The 15,781-nt window shown below is 39.5% G+C and overlaps 1 protein-coding gene across 4 annotated transcripts in view; it reads left to right on the top strand.

Annotated features, from left to right (window-relative positions):
- The window catches only part of wdfy3 (WD repeat and FYVE domain containing 3), a 336,513-nt gene that overhangs the window by 177,440 nt on the left and 143,292 nt on the right, over window positions 1-15,781 (top strand). For 2 of the 4 annotated variants that reach the window (XM_072253130.1, XM_072253132.1), the window contains exons 16-19: window positions 3,049-3,298; window positions 4,896-4,999; window positions 11,313-11,531; window positions 12,478-12,659. In XM_072253130.1, the coding sequence (XP_072109231.1) occupies window positions 3,049-3,298; window positions 4,896-4,999; window positions 11,313-11,531; window positions 12,478-12,659 (755 nt within the window). The remainder of the gene's footprint in view (window positions 1-3,048; window positions 3,299-4,895; window positions 5,000-11,312; window positions 11,532-12,477; window positions 12,660-15,781) is intronic. The other 2 variants (XM_072253131.1, XM_072253133.1) reach the window with 1 other exon arrangement.

The raw sequence follows: 15,781 nt of genomic DNA on the forward strand, positions 1-15,781 counted from the left end.
CGCCTATGCCTAGAGAGGACATGAAGATACTGGTCAAGGCCTTGTAATCTCGACTCTTGCCTCCTTCAATAACTTGGGGTAAATCCCATCAGGCCCTGGGGACTTATTGACCTTAATATTCATTAGGAGGCCCAACACTTCTTCCTCCTTGACCTCTAAACGCCCTAACATGCAGTCAGCACTGATCTCCTGGTCCTCCATGTCCTTTTCCCTGGTAAATACAGAAGCAAAGTACTCATTAAGTACCACACTCACATTCTCCGCATTCAAGCAAATGTTCCACTCTTTAGCCTTGAGTGGTCCTACCCTCTCCCTAGTTATCATTTTGTTTTTCATGTATGTGTAAAACACCTTGGGATTCACCTTAATCCTACTTACCAAAGACTTTTCATGGCCCCTCCTTACTTTTCTAATTCCCTTCTTCAGTTTTTTTCTGGCTGTTTTTTATAATCCTTGTGTTAAAATCCTCATTTGATCCTAATTTCTGAAGCTTTACCTACTTTTCCTTTTTCTTCTTGACTAAATTCATCACCTCTCTGGACATCCAAGGTTCTCTAATCTTTCCATCCTTGTCCTTCCTCCTAATGGGAACACTCCTTTCCTGTACGCTGTTCAATTGATCTTTAAACACCCTCCACATGTCTGATGTAGACTTAGAAAAAAACTGTTCCCAATTAACTCTTCTTGGTTCCTGTCAAATGACCTCGTAACTGTCTTACTCCAACTGAAGATTCCCCTACAAAGACAATTCCTATCCTGATCTATAGATATCCTGAAAGTTAAGGAGTACAGTGGAAGGAATCAAACTGGACAAAGAACAACCAAACTAAAAGGTGAGGGTGTGGCAGATGCGATAGTTTGACATTCAGATCATCAATTCTTACACCATAGCGAGGGTGAGCATAACACCAAGACACAAAGTGGTCATTCTCCATCAGCAAGGTCTCTCCCAAGCAGAATTTTTTTGGCAGACAGGAGTTTCAAGATGTTGGGTTTGTGGAACAATCTATGTTCCGTGCCTATTCTGGTATCTGTCCCCCACTTTTCCTTCGCTACATCGACGGCTGCATTGGTGCTGCTTCCTGTACGCATGCAGAACTCGTTGACTTTATTAACTTTGCCTCCAACTTTCATCCTGCCCTCAAGTTTACCTGGTCCATTTCTGACACCTCCCTCCCCTTTCTAGATCTTTCTGTCTCTGTCTCTGGAGACAGCTTATCCACTGATGTCTACTATAAGCCTACTGACTCTCACAGCTATCTGGACTATTCCTCTTCTCACCCTGTCTCTTGCAAAAATGCCATCCCCTTCTCGCAATTCCTCCGTCTCCGCCGCATCTGCTCTCAGGATGAGGCTTTTCATTCTAGGACGAGGGAGATATCTTCCTTTTTTAAAGAAAGGGGCTTCCCTTCCTCCACTATCAACTCTGCTCTTAAACGCATCTCCCCCATTTCACATACATCTGCTCTCACTCCATCCTCCCGTCACCCCACTAGGAATAGGGTTCCCCTGGTCCTCACCTACTACCCCACCAGCCTCCGGGTCCAACATATTATTCTCCGTAACTTCCGCCACCTCCAACGGGATCCCACCACTAAGCACATCTTTCCCTCCCCACCTCTCTCTGCATTCCGCAGGGATTGCTCCCTACGCAACTCCCTTGTCCATTCGTCCCTCCCATCCCTCCCCACTGATCTCCCTCCTGGCACTTATCCGTGTAAGCGGAACAAGTGCTACACATGCCCTTACACTTCCTCCCTTACCACCATTCAGGGCCCCAAACAGTCCTTCCAGGTGAGGCAACACTTCACCTGTGAGTCGACTGGGGTGATATACTGCATCCGGTGCTCCCGATGTGGCCTTTTATATATTGGCGAGACCCGACGCAGACTGGAAGACCTCTTTGCTGAACATCTACGCTCTGTCTGCCAGAGAAAGCAGGATCTCCCAGTGGCCACACATTTTAATTCCACATCCCATTCCCATTCTGACATGTCTATCCACGGCCTCCTCTACTGTAAAGATGAAGCCACACTCAGGTTGGAGGAACAACACCTTATACTCCGTCTGGGTAGCCTCCAACCTGATGGCATGAAAATCGACTTCTCTAACTTCCGCTAAGGCCCCACCTCCCCCTCGTACCCCATCTGTTACTTATTTTATGCACACATTTTTTCTCTCACTCTCCTTTTTCTCCCTCTGTCCCTCTGAATGTACCTCTTGCCCATCCTCTGGGTCCCCCCCCCCGTCTTTCTTCCCGGACCTCCTGTCCCATGATCCTCTCGTATCCCATTTTGCCTATCACCTGTCCAGCTCTTGGCTCTATCCCTCCCCCTCCTGTCTTCTCCTATCATTTTGGATCTCCCCCTCCCCCTCCAACTTTCAAATCCCTTACTCACTCTTCCTTCAGTTAGTCCTGACGAAGGGTCTCGGCCTGAAACGTCGACTTCACCTCTTCCTACAGATGCTGCCTGGCCTGCTGTGTTCACCAGCAACTTTGATGTGTGTTGCTTGAATTTCCAGCATCTGCAGAATTCCTGTTGTTCACTTTATAGAATTCCCCAAGACTTTCGCACAGTCGTGTATTTCTAAAGAAAGAAACAAATATAATGTAGTTTAAAAATTGGTGTACTTATTAACATATGTATTTCCAATCTGCTTCCATACAAATATCCATGTTGTACGTTTAATCATATTATTTTGACTTGAGTTTTACATAATCTGTAATATGGTAGAAATAAGCTTAATATTTTTGGGTTGATTTTGTAAATGTTGAACCACTATAACATTAACTTGACATATTTTTTGGACTAGTGAATGTATTTTTCCTTCATGTTCATCCTGATTCCACTACCTTGGAGCTGCTTTTTTTTTATTGTAGTTTCCATCTGTATATTTTTATTTGCATCTGTGGTTTTTCTCATAAATCTGATTTTATGTGTGCACTGTCATAAGAAATGACCATATATTTAAACTGACTTTAAAGAAAAAATAATTTCTTATTTTATTAGAATGTATTTTACCTGGTTACTGTATTTATTGTCCCAGGATTTAAATATTCTCATATCATAGGGAGTGAAATAGTTGGATTTGGTCCTGAAAATGTATTCACCTTGAATGAAGACAACAGTCACTACAAGATTAGTAAAAGCTTGCTCAAGGGAGGAGAAGGAAGCACAGTACCTCTGACCAGGGTGAAGTGTTTGGTCTCCATGACAACACCGCATGATATCAGACTTCATGGTTCATCGGTCACCCCAGCATTTGTGGAGTTTGATACAAACCTGGAAGGTTTTGGGTGAGTATTAAATATTTTGGTGATGTAGAGGAAAATGGGTTCTGTACGGCAGGCATTATTAAAATTATTAATCATTTTTCATGCTGAATAACTTGCATAAATATTAAAATAAGTACTAAGAAATAAAAATACAATATTTTTTACAATGCCTATAAAATGTATTCACCCCCCCCTGAAGTTTTCGTGTTTTATTGTTTTACAACATTGAATCACAATGGGTTTTAATTTGGTTTTATTTAACACCGATCAACAGGAAAAGACTCCTTGTGTCAATGCCTGAACAGATCTCTGCCAAGTGTTTTATGTTTGTAATTAATTTAGATCACTTTGTAGACATCTATTTTCACCTTGACACGAGTCTTTTTCTGTTGATCCATGTCAAAAGAAAAGCCAAATTAAATCCACTACTGATTCAATGTTGTAAAACAATAAAACATAAAAACTTCCAAGGAGGGTGAATACTTTTTATAGACGATGTAGATGTAATCTGAATTTAATGACACAAGATTTGACATTGATAAATTTGTGAATTATTAAATACATATTGAAATTATGGTCCAGCACCCTTGGGATCTGACAGGTACTGGACCACACAGAAAATCTGAATCTTGTTCTGAGCAGGAGAGCTGTTCTTTCAAGTATAGACACTCCTCAGGTTGTGTAAGGGCTTTACAAATCCTGAAGTTTTCTTAAGTGGGCTGAGATTGCCAAAGTTGCACAGCAAGGTGAATTACCTATAGATTAGCGCAGATCTTAGTTAATTTTAGAGCAAAGTTAGGATTTAGTTGGAATTAATTAATTAGCTTGGATTTGTACTACAGATTCAAAACATGCTAGACCACAGGAGTTGCTGGAGCACAGAATGCTAGATGAGAGAGGTTCAACATGAAACAGCAGCTACTGGAATCTGGAGGCAGCAGCAATCAGCTGGAGGAACAGAGATTTGTGCAGCATTTGTGGAAGCACTGCTTTCAGGGTTTTGACCTGAAGCATCAAGAATTCCTTTCATCTCTCAGATGCTGCCCTCAGCAGATTGTTCGTGGTTTCAACCAGTATATCACAAATAAGCTTAGTACGAATTTCGCAAAACCTGTTTTTCATTTCAGAATAAAATCTCATAATTTATAAAACCATTAAGTGCTTTGATGTTTAACTTGTATAATTTATATATGTATTTTAATGATACAGTTGTTAAAAGGGTTACCATAAGCTACAATGCAGAGAAGATTGTGTTAATTGTAAGCCAATTACTTGGCTGAATTCTTATCAATGGAATTCTTTATGAAACATTATTGCACAACCTACCATAGCTGTGTTAAACAGCTGGCTGAACAAATAGAAAATTAAGATTTTAATCTGAGATTTGCTGTATTTGATATTTTACTTGAACTGATGTGAAGACTTGATGAACAGACTATTACTTTTATCTGCTTGGGAATTGTACTGCATTTTACCTTCATTGAATGTGCTGAACTTCCCATTGCTTAATTATTTTCATTCATGATTTCAGTTTATCATTGTCAATACATGCTATATTGTAGTTTACATTGTTTTTGTTATCTTAATATGTATAAATGCTGTACTTTTTTCTTGGCAGCTGTCTGTTTTTGCCTAGTTTGGCCCCTCACAATGCACCCATCAGTGCTTCGACCGCTACAGGAGGAATTAACGATGCAGCTGTCACAAGCGGACTTGGCACAGGTAAAAATAATACTGTTAGCAGAACTTATGCTTAAGTAGTGTCTTCCAAAGACCAGAGCTTTTGAGTTCTTGAACTATAAGAACAATCTGACAGTCAGGCTTATTGCTTTTGGGGCAGTCCATGAGGGCCCCTACAGTCCATATCTTTAACTTGATTTGTAGAGTGTAAGTTAACTATGTGTGGTCCTTCTCAGGAGGTACCTGTTGCATGCTAGTTACAGGGTGAGGCTTTAATATAAGGGCAAGAGAACCAAGATAATTGGGAACCAGTTGCTGTTAGATGTAATTTAGTACTTGTACATGCTTTTCAGCACATCCCTTTATATTTACTTGCTTTTGCACATATGCTCACAAGCACACAGATGCACACACGCATACATAATCATTTACATGCAGCCACTTATGAGGTCAAGCACAGATGCCCTTGCCCAATGTTTCCTTTCAGTGTGCTTCCACTAACACTAAGTTTGACCCTTCAGGCCCTTATTTCGGCCTCATATACTCTTTGACCACCTTCCATCCTTTCTTAGACTCTGATCTTCCAACCTTTACATCTCCTACCCTTCAATCACTGGCGCTCATGGGTTTCAGTGCATGCTCAGTAGCCTTTCACTCTCAGACCTGTCTACTCTTAACCATACCTTGCCCCTATCGCCACATGTGCACACTACAGTGACCACTTGCCTGTCCACATTCTTAGCTACGCTGTTGCACCCAGTTCCTGGTTCCTGCTCTCAGCTTTGCATCTTCTCATACTCTCTGTCACTCTCTGCTAGAATTGTAATGTATTGAACCCTACAAGGTCAGAAGCAGTCTGCAACATTGGAAATGACCATTTTGAAGACTTCTTCAAATGCAGCTTTTTGATATTGTCTCCATCACATAGCAACTTGTTGTTCCACTCTGTGCCAGGCACCAACCTTGCCATTTCTTTAGCATTTGTCTGTTTTTTACAAGGCTAAGTTGCTAGCTCAACGCTCAACCCAGCACGGATGGAAAGCGTGCTTGCAGCCGGCCGGATTCGAACCTGGACCACTTGCCAGTGTGGATGCCCCTACATCGACTGGCTACATAGCAATGTATTCAATCCAGTTTTGCTGCCCCACTTGATAAGTTCATATTACCTTTCGGCAGCCAAAGATGATGGTCTTGTGATGAGATGGTATCCCAGCTGAAATGATAAAATCTGACAACAAGGAACATCAATATAAACAAAAAAAAACTAATCTCACCTCCTACATCTGGAAAGAGACGGATATTTCTGGAGATCTCAGAGATGACATAATTATGTCTGTATACAACTGTGGCAACAGCAAAGGGCTTTCCTGATTTTCTGCCAGGAGGAAAGCTCTGCCTTGCAGTGGCTGAACAACTGCTCACCAAATCACAGTGTGGATTTTAGCCACCCAGCTGGAGGCTAGATGTTGTACTCCACGTGCAACAACTGAGGCAAAATATGCAGGGAGCAGTACCAACCATTGTACAAGCCTTTTTTGATCTTATTGAAATCTTTAACTCTGTTAGCTTGGGAGGGGAGAGCCAGATATTCTGTGATTATTTGCAGACACTTGTCTCCATTTTACATCCACTTAAATGCATACAAGTTAACATATGCATTAAGAGCAAAGGTAAGCCACTCAGTCTTTCTGCTATTCTGCTGAGATAATGACTCCATGAAACCTCAAGCCTACTTTACTGCATAGCATGGCAATCTTTCAGCCCCTTCCTTGCCAAAATCTTGTCTGTAAGACTATAAGCAATAAGAGAAAGTTAGGCCATGGAGTGTATCGAGTCTGATCTGCCTTTCAATCATGACTGATTTATTTTCCTCATCAACCCTATTCTCCTGCCTTCTCACTGCAACTTTTGACATCCTTACTAACCAAGAACCTATCAACCTCCACTTTAAATATATCCTATGACATGGCTTCCAAAGCCATCTGTAATATCACCCTCTGACTGAAAAAAATTGCCTCCTCAGTGTACTTCTGCCTTAAAAATATTGAAAGTCTGCTTGGACCACTCTTAAGGAAGAGAGTGCCAAAGTCTCATAAGCCTTTGAGAGACAGAGTTGAGCCTTCTCTGCCTTAAATGGGTGAATTGTAAGTTTTTAAACATTGACCTTAAGTTCTAGATTCTCTAACAAGAGTAAACATTCCGTCTGCATCTAACCTTTGAAGACACTTAAACATCTTTTTTGTTTTAATTAAGCTGTCTCTTGCAAGAACTTAAGAAAATAGGAGCAAGAGTAAACTCTGCACTGCCATTCAGTTGATGCCTAGTCTCATCGGGCATTAGTTGTCCTATTGTGCTAGGTCTCCAGTGCCCTTAGTTCCCTGTTTAAAAAAAAATTCCATTCATCTTTAATTAACTTAAGTGTTCAATTCTCCACTACTCTCCAGCTTTACTCAGAGGTATGTGCTGAATTGCACTTGGACTCCACTAATATCCCTGGATTGAGGGTGTGGAGATTAGGTAGGTGTTACTAGGGTGCTAACCATCAACTTCGTACAATTTTGATGACCATATACCATTATTTTTTGAGGAAATGCACATGTAAAGCTTGGGTGAACTGATTCCTCAACCTATGGACATGTTTTCAAGGACTCAGCAACTCACATTCTCGACATTATTTTATTTATTTCTTTATTTATATTTTTTGGATTTGTTTTTTGTCTTTGGTATGTTAATTGCTTGTCAGTCTTTGTAGTTTTTCAATGATCTATTGTATTTTGTTCTCTGTAAATGCCTGGAAGAAAATGAATCTGAGTAGTACAATGAATTTCGCTTAATTGGGACACATCAGGACTGGTACATTTTGACCCAATTAAGCGAGTGCCCCAATTAGCCAAAATTTCATTGAAATATTTAGAAGATATAAAAAAGACAACCTGAGTAACAAATAATGTTATTTAAATGAAATACAGAACAAATTAGAGCACTACCAATACTACTACAAAACTACAAAACTGTGTAGTTTTTAATACTTACTGGCAGGAATTCATACGAGTTGCGTTCTTTTGACTGTAAGTTAACAATATTAACATGGCATCTCATGCAGGTAATGGGCTACTTTCATACAATGTTGCCGCATCTTCATTTTCATTGTAACATTCAAGATCATCGTTGATACCTTCAAATTCTTCGTAGCTTCTAATTTGAAGTACTGAAATCATTTCATTTTCACTCCCTGCCATTTCTGATATCTCCAAGACTGAATGTTCGAAACCACAGTGAGAAAACAGTTCTGAATTGTCTTACTGTTTATTTCTTGCCAGCTATCAGTGACAAAAATCGCTGCTTTTTGGACACAAACACACATTACTGACACTATTTAAAAACTGTCCTCTCAAAGCACAGTGTTGTGCCTAACACGACTGACACCAGTTAAAATCTGTTCAACAAAAGTCTCCTGCCCTAATTAAGTGGCATAGTGTCCCAAATAAACATAGAGAATCTGTGCTATTTTCTTAGAATAGTTTGTTCTTAGAATTTTCCCAAATAAGCAGCTGTCCCGATTAACTGATGGCCCAATTAACCGGAATCTACTTTATATGGTGATATACGTACTTTGATAATAAATTTACTTTGAACTTTGTATGTCTCTTATACCCTCTTCAAAAAAAAGTCTTGAAGATAATACTGTTCGCACTGCTTACCACTTTGTAATCCTTAGCTGATTTTGTTCCCTCGTTAAAATAAATAAAATTAAATAAAAATCAATTTCATTCATTGTGCATATCAGTTAACAAATGGATGGCTTATTCACCAATTTCTGTAATTCTAAACAGCTAATATTTTGTAAGCAGCATACTTGATGAGAGTTGACCAGTGTTTTCTGTTATTTCCTTCTGACCTCTAACACAGTAGCATAAGGGTTAATGCCGCGGGAGTCGGAGTTCAAATCCGACCTCTGTAAGGAGTTTGTATGTTCTTCTCCATGAAGACATGGGTTTCTTCCAGCTGCTTTGGTTTCCTGCCACATTCTAAAGATGTACCACTTAGTAGGCCACTAGTCATTATGGATGGTCCTGTGCTTAGGCTCGGGTTAAATTGGCAGGTTGCTGGCTGGTGCGGTTCGTTGGTCCAGAAGGAGCTGTTCTGTGCTGTATCTCTAAATGAAAATAAATAAAGTAAGTAATGTATTTAGCATGGGTGGAACTACAGCAATTTAATACCAAGTGTGGTTCATCTTTTTAAAAGCAAAATTATTGCCCATAGAGATTCAAAATATCTATTGATCAGTCAGTATTCTTAAAGTGTTTCCTGGGTACCACTGAAACTGTAGCAGAAATGCTCCATTTGTGTATTGAAGATCTGAACCTGCTGATAGCAGGCTCCACTCTGGACCTTCTGTTAAACCTATGGTGTACAGGCATTTGTAATTGATCCATCAAAGATGATTTACCTTCGCAAAGTGAGCTATATTATCTTCAGAAAATTAATTATTTTTATTTGTGTTTCAGTTTATTTTTGGTACTAGATTCTCCTTTTCTGAATTGAAGGAGACCATTTGTACTCCTGTTGAATGCTGAGTACTTTTGATGAATCGTTGGTTCCTGTTTCCATTATTTAAATAACCTCTTCTCCCAGATTTATAATAGAATTTTATTCATTTATTTATCTATCTTATCTATTAAGTGCAAAAATGGGTCTATATGTCAATTGCAAGAAGACAGAATGTATGGTGATATCCAAAAAAAAGGAAAATCCTATCTGCAGGCTGAAAATAAGCGGGGAAGACATAAAGCAAGTACAGAACTTTTGCTACCTAGGAAGCTGGGTGACATCAGATGGCAGGTGCGACATGGACATCGAAAGAAGAATAGGGATGGCAAAAGGTACCTTTTCGAGAATGAGGAGTATACAGACTAACATTAAACTAGGCATGCCAACCTGCCTCAGTACTGAAATGTTACACTTATCCCGTTATGTTATATGGATCAGAATGTTGGACAATATCAAGTAACATGAGGAAATGAATTGAAGCAGCAGAGATGTGGTTTTTGAGGAGGATGCAGAGAATATCATGGACAAACCGAGTATCTAATGAGAATGTCATGAACAGAGCAAGCACAAAAAGAGAAATAATGTATGAGATTATGAAAAGGCAACATTACTTCATTGGACATGTGATTAGGAAAGAGGAGTTAGAATGCACGGTAATTATGGTAAAGGTTGACGGGAAGAAAGCAAGAGGAAGACAAAGACAATTGATGATGGAGACAGCAGCTAGAGGACTGGAAATGAATACCAATGAATTGATCCACTTGACGTAAAACAGGAGTGTGTGGGCTATGGCAGTCAAAGCTCAAACTGGGCATGGCATCTGATGATGATTTACTTAGTGATACAGCACAGATTAAGTACTTCCAGCCCTTTGAGTCATGCTGCCCCAGCAACCCCACAGCCCGAATTAACCCTAACCTAAACATGGGACAATGTACAATTTGTTCTAAGTAAAGGAGTCAGATAGAGACTTTTTTTGCCCTGCTTCTAATAGGAACTGCTGTCATGAGATTTTTAAGCATTGTTTTTGCCAAATTACATTAGTGTTTTTAGCAATTCTTAAGCAGCAAAATAAGGAGGGTCCAATTATCTTTCTTATTTGTAAGTGACTATAACTCAAGTAATGTAAATTGCAGTGCATGTGTGAAGCAGCAAATGGGATTTGTTCCACATTTATTAAGTAAAAAAGATATTTTATTGGTCAGGGTTGACCATGGATATTGTATGCTAGCTGTCTATGTGCTATGAAGGGCAGTACGATATGGAGAGCAAGCTTTTGCCCATGCAGCAAGACTCCCCTACTCCACGCAGCTGATGAACCCGAAGGAAAGGCAGAGTCTGATGCAGTTTGGCCCTAGTGGCATTGCAGGAGTTCCCAGTCAACGTTGAACTCAAAGCATGGTGGCCTTAGGGACTCCAGGTCAGGTTTCTTCCTTGGGGTTTATTCCTGAAGCCTTCCCGATGAGTGGGTATAGCCACAATGCTGCAGAGGTTTGAGACCAGAGTTTTCCTTCTCCTAGATGAGCTGCTAGCCACGGCTGGCGAGCCCCATCTGCCTGAAGGGACTAGTTTTAAGGCACCAGTAACCCGCCTTTGCACCTTCTCCTGTCAGCAGAAACAGCGACACATGAAGGCCAGGAGTTGGACTTGGTTGTCAGATGACATTTCAGATGTACACCTTTGAGAACTTATTCCCTCTACCTCCCCTGGCTATGACAACCTTAAGGAACCTAAGCCAATGAGAACTGGAAAAAAATATGTACTGTCCTTCACTTGTTTGAATAAAAGTAAAACTGTCTTTCAGGTGAACGATTCTTTCCACCTCCGTCTGGACTTACTTATTCAACCTGGCTTTGCATTGAGAGATTTAGTAACCCTCTGAACAATCATCCTGTTAAGCTTCTTACCCTAGTGCGGAGATCGAATTCATCTGAACAGCACTATGTTTGTCTTGCTATAATCCTTTCTGGGAAAGACAAGTCCCTGTTTGTTTCTACCAAGGAGGAGTTGTTGCAAAACTATGGTGAGTTAGTGCTAAATTTGTTGTTTAAACATGTATGGAAAGTCAGATTAAAAATGAAGGTTTTGCAAAATAACATTTTTATAATCCAAATTATATTTTGGGAGGCATTATCAAGATAAATAGATTTATCTTTGATACTCAAGTTAACATTATGTAGAACAATATTCTTTCATTCTGATTATTTTAAAGCCAACCTGTTCATTATCTTCTCAATGGGCAGACACCATCATCCCAGAAATAAATAACACTAAACCCATGCTGCACTGCTTATTGGGCAAGTATGTGTATCCTCGGGTACAGAAGGGAAAAAAATACTGTAGGTATTTAGTCCCGGAGTGATATTGTCACTATCTTTGTACTTCAGGCCTCTTTGTTAGTTAACTAGTTTTGTATATTATTCTAATAATCTTGTCACTTGATGTTAGTTTTCATTTGATTAGCACTTTGAAGTACTTTATGACTATGTTAGTCTATGGAAATTTATTACTTTGAGGGGAAAGTTTATAAATTCAAGCAAATGAATTTCTGTAATAAGTTTAAATTAGTGCCAAGATAATATTCACAGAAATACAAAATTGAAGTATGTTTGGAGAAATTGAGTTATACAGCATAGAAACAGGACTTCAGGCCCAACTTGTTATTGCTATGAAGTGTATCTAATCTAAGCCCCATTTGCCTGCATTTGGCCCATATCCCTCAAAACCTATCTTATCTATGTACCTGTTTAAATAATTTTGTTTTAAAACTCAGTTTGGCCTGCTTCTTCCATCTACTTTGGTAATTTGTTTCATATATCTACCACTCTCTGTGTGGAAAAACTTGCCCCTCAGATTTAAAGCTACATGAAGTACTGATGCTGATGGTGTATTATGGTAATTTGTTCTGGAATAATGCAGAGTGATGTCATCCTGTGTAACGTGTTAAATTGCTTTCCCTCTTTTTTTAGTTGATGACTTCAGTGAGGAGTCGTCCTTTTATGAGATTCTTCCTTACTGTGCTCGATTTCGCTGTGGTGATCTAATTAATGAGGGACAGTGGCATCACCTAGTGCTCGTGATGAGTAAAGGCATGTTGAAGAATAGCACTGCTACATTATACGTGGATGGCCAGCATGTTAACACAGTAAAGGTATGATGTCCTGACAGAGTTTGCATGAAGTTCAGTCTGAAATTGTAAAACTAACTGCTTTTGTTATTGTCAGTCAGGTTTTTTTCCTGTCTCCCTTCTGTTGAGCATTTCTTATATTTAAAATAACATGATCAGTTCAGTATTTCTTGTACCAAAGGTAATTTAGCCAGTGTATTATCATTGCACAAATTATGCTTTTGTATTGTTCAAGAATTGCTATTAGAGGTTTCCCTCAGCTGGCTGTAATATTTAATGATTATTCATAGTTTTTCACTTCACACTTCACCCTGTGGGAAATCTTTCATTCTTGTTATGATATAATTTCCGTTAGCTAATAAGAATCATGTAAGCTAATTGGTTAGCCAGTGGATGTTAATTCCCAAAAGAACCTGTGATTTTAGAAGCTAATTTAAATAAGGTGATGGTACTATGTCCCAGACAATTATCAAAGGACTCAAGTGTATGAACAAAACTGGTTCAGCTGTGGCATAGAACTTGTGATGTTGTTGTCAATTGAAAGGTTGTATTAATCAGATTACAGACTTCTTGCATTCATAAAAGGGGACATTTTTAATTTCCTCATACTGTTTCAGATGAAAACTAAGAAGGGCAATATCAATATTAAGTAAAGCTTTCAAATATGAGAAAATCTGCAGATGCTGGAAATCCAATACCTGGTCTGCTGAGTTTTGCAGCATCTATAGGAAGAGGTGCAGTCGACGTTTCGGGCCGAGACCCTTTGTCAGGACTAATTGAAAGAAGTCAAGTCAAATCACTTTTTATTGTCATTTCAACCATAACTGCTGGTATAGTACACAGTAAAAACAAGACAATGCTTTTCAGGACCATGGTGCTGCATGAACAATTCAAAAACTACACTGAACTACGTAAAAAACAACACAAAACTACACTAGACTACAGACCTACCCAGGACTGCATAAAGTGCACAAAACGGTGCAGGCATTACAATAAATAATAAACAAGACAATAGGCACAGTAGAGGGCAGTAGGTTGGTGTCAGTCCAGGCTCTGGATATTGAGGAATCCGATGTCTTGGGGGAAGAAACTGTTACATAGTCTGGTTGTGAGAGCCCAAATACTTTGGTGCCTTTTGCCAGATGGCAGGAGGGAGAAGAGTTTGTATGAGGGGTGTGTGGGGTCCTTCATAATGCTGTTTGCTTTACGGCTGCAGCGTGTGGTGTAAATGTCTGTAATGGCGGGAAGAGAGAGCCCGCTGATCTTCTCAGCTAACCTCACTATCCACTGCAGGGTCTTGCGATCCGAGATGGTGCAAATTCCGAACCAGGCCGTGATGCAGCTGCTCAGGATGCTTTCAAAGCAACCTCTGTAGAATGTGGTGAGGATGGGGGGTGGGAGATGGACTTTTCTCAGCCTTCGCAGAAAGTGGAGACGCTGCTCGGCTTTCTTTGCTATGGAGCTGGTGTTGAGGGACCAGGTGAGATTCTCCGCCAGGTGAACACCAAAGAAATTTGGTGCTCTTAACGATCTCTACGGAGCGGCCAAACATTTTAATTGTACGTCCCATTCCCATTCTGATATGTCTATCCACGGCCTCCTCTTCTGTCAAGGTGAAGCCACACTCAGGTTGGAGGAACAACACCTTATATTCCGTCTGGGTAGCCTCCAACCTGATGGCATGAACATTGACTTCTCTAACTTCCATTAATGCCCCACCTCCCCTTCGTACCCCGTCCCTTATTTATTTGTTTATTATTATTTTTTCTCTCTCTTTTTTCTCCCTCTGTCCCGCTCACTATAACTCCTTGCCTGCTCTTCATCCTCTGGGCTCCCCTCCCCCTTTCTTTCTCCCTAGGCTTCCCATCCATTGATCCTCTCCCTTCTCCAGCCTTGTACTTGCTAATCAACTTTCCAGCTCTTAGCCCCATCCCTCCCCCTCCTGTCTTCTCTTATCATTTCGGATCTCCCCCTCCCACTTTCAAATCTCTTACTATCTCTTCTTTCAGTTAGTCCTGACGAAGGGTCTCGGCCCGACACGCCGACTGTACCTCTTCCTATAGATGCTGCCTGGCCTGCTGCATTCACCAGCATTTTTTGTGTGTGTTGCTTGAATTTCTAGCATCTGCGATTTCTTCATGTCTGCTGAGTTTTGTGCAGTTGCTTAGTAAAGATTTGGTACTGTTGGATGGATGCTTACAATTTTGGATTTTGCTGTATTAAGAGATTTTTGTTATGAAATTTAATTTTCATATGATCAAATTTATAAACAATCGGCAGTTTAGTGGTTTATTAATGACAACTTTAAGTTTTAACAAGAAAATTTCAGGTTTTAATCGATTGATGGTCTACTTGCCCCACTTCAATAGGGAATATATTATTGCTTTAATTGTAGACACTGCTTTCATTTCACTCATCCTCTATTTGTCTCTACTGCTAATCTGCTCCTCTGTCTTTCCCTATAAGTTCTTTTTTAAATTAAATGTGGATTGCTTTTCAAATAAACTGATAAATTATTACTCTTTTTTTAGTAATCCTTAATCACAACAGTTATACTTAATAAAGAGAATTGTGTTTTATTTCAGTTTATTTCACTGTGCAGAGCAATTACATTATTTTATCAGACACTCTAAAAGATATGCACAGCTTCTTTAAAATAAAAGGCAATAAAAAAAAGTTATTCAGATTTGCCACAAATATAGAATATGTATGGGCGCATGGTACTTGATAAAAGAGAATATTACTGGATAATTTGTGTAGTTAGTTGATGTAATTTGTCGCATTGAAGCTTTTTGGATCCTTCAAGAAACATAATTCAAATAAGATTAATAATATATTTCAACCTAAGCGAGTTTTCCTTGACTCTATGTAGCAGTGTAGCTGACTTTCTCTTTACCATTAAGGTTAATTGCAACTTTGTGACCATCCCAGAATGATAATGAATCTTGACCAGTGTCTTAAAAATGTTATTCTATTTTGGTTATTTATGTTCAATAAACTATCTCAAGTTCATTTAATTCCATAATATGAGAAAGATCAGTCTATCACATTTGATTGCAATATTTTGTCTTTGCTACAGTACCAATCTTCCATTGTTTTCAAAGATTGATAAACTTGTACTCTGCTGGCTCTTTTTTTGGCTAGAG

This window comes from Mobula birostris, chromosome 3 (genome assembly GCF_030028105.1).
Source record: "Mobula birostris isolate sMobBir1 chromosome 3, sMobBir1.hap1, whole genome shotgun sequence".
Lineage (NCBI taxonomy): Eukaryota > Metazoa > Chordata > Chondrichthyes > Myliobatiformes > Myliobatidae > Mobula > Mobula birostris.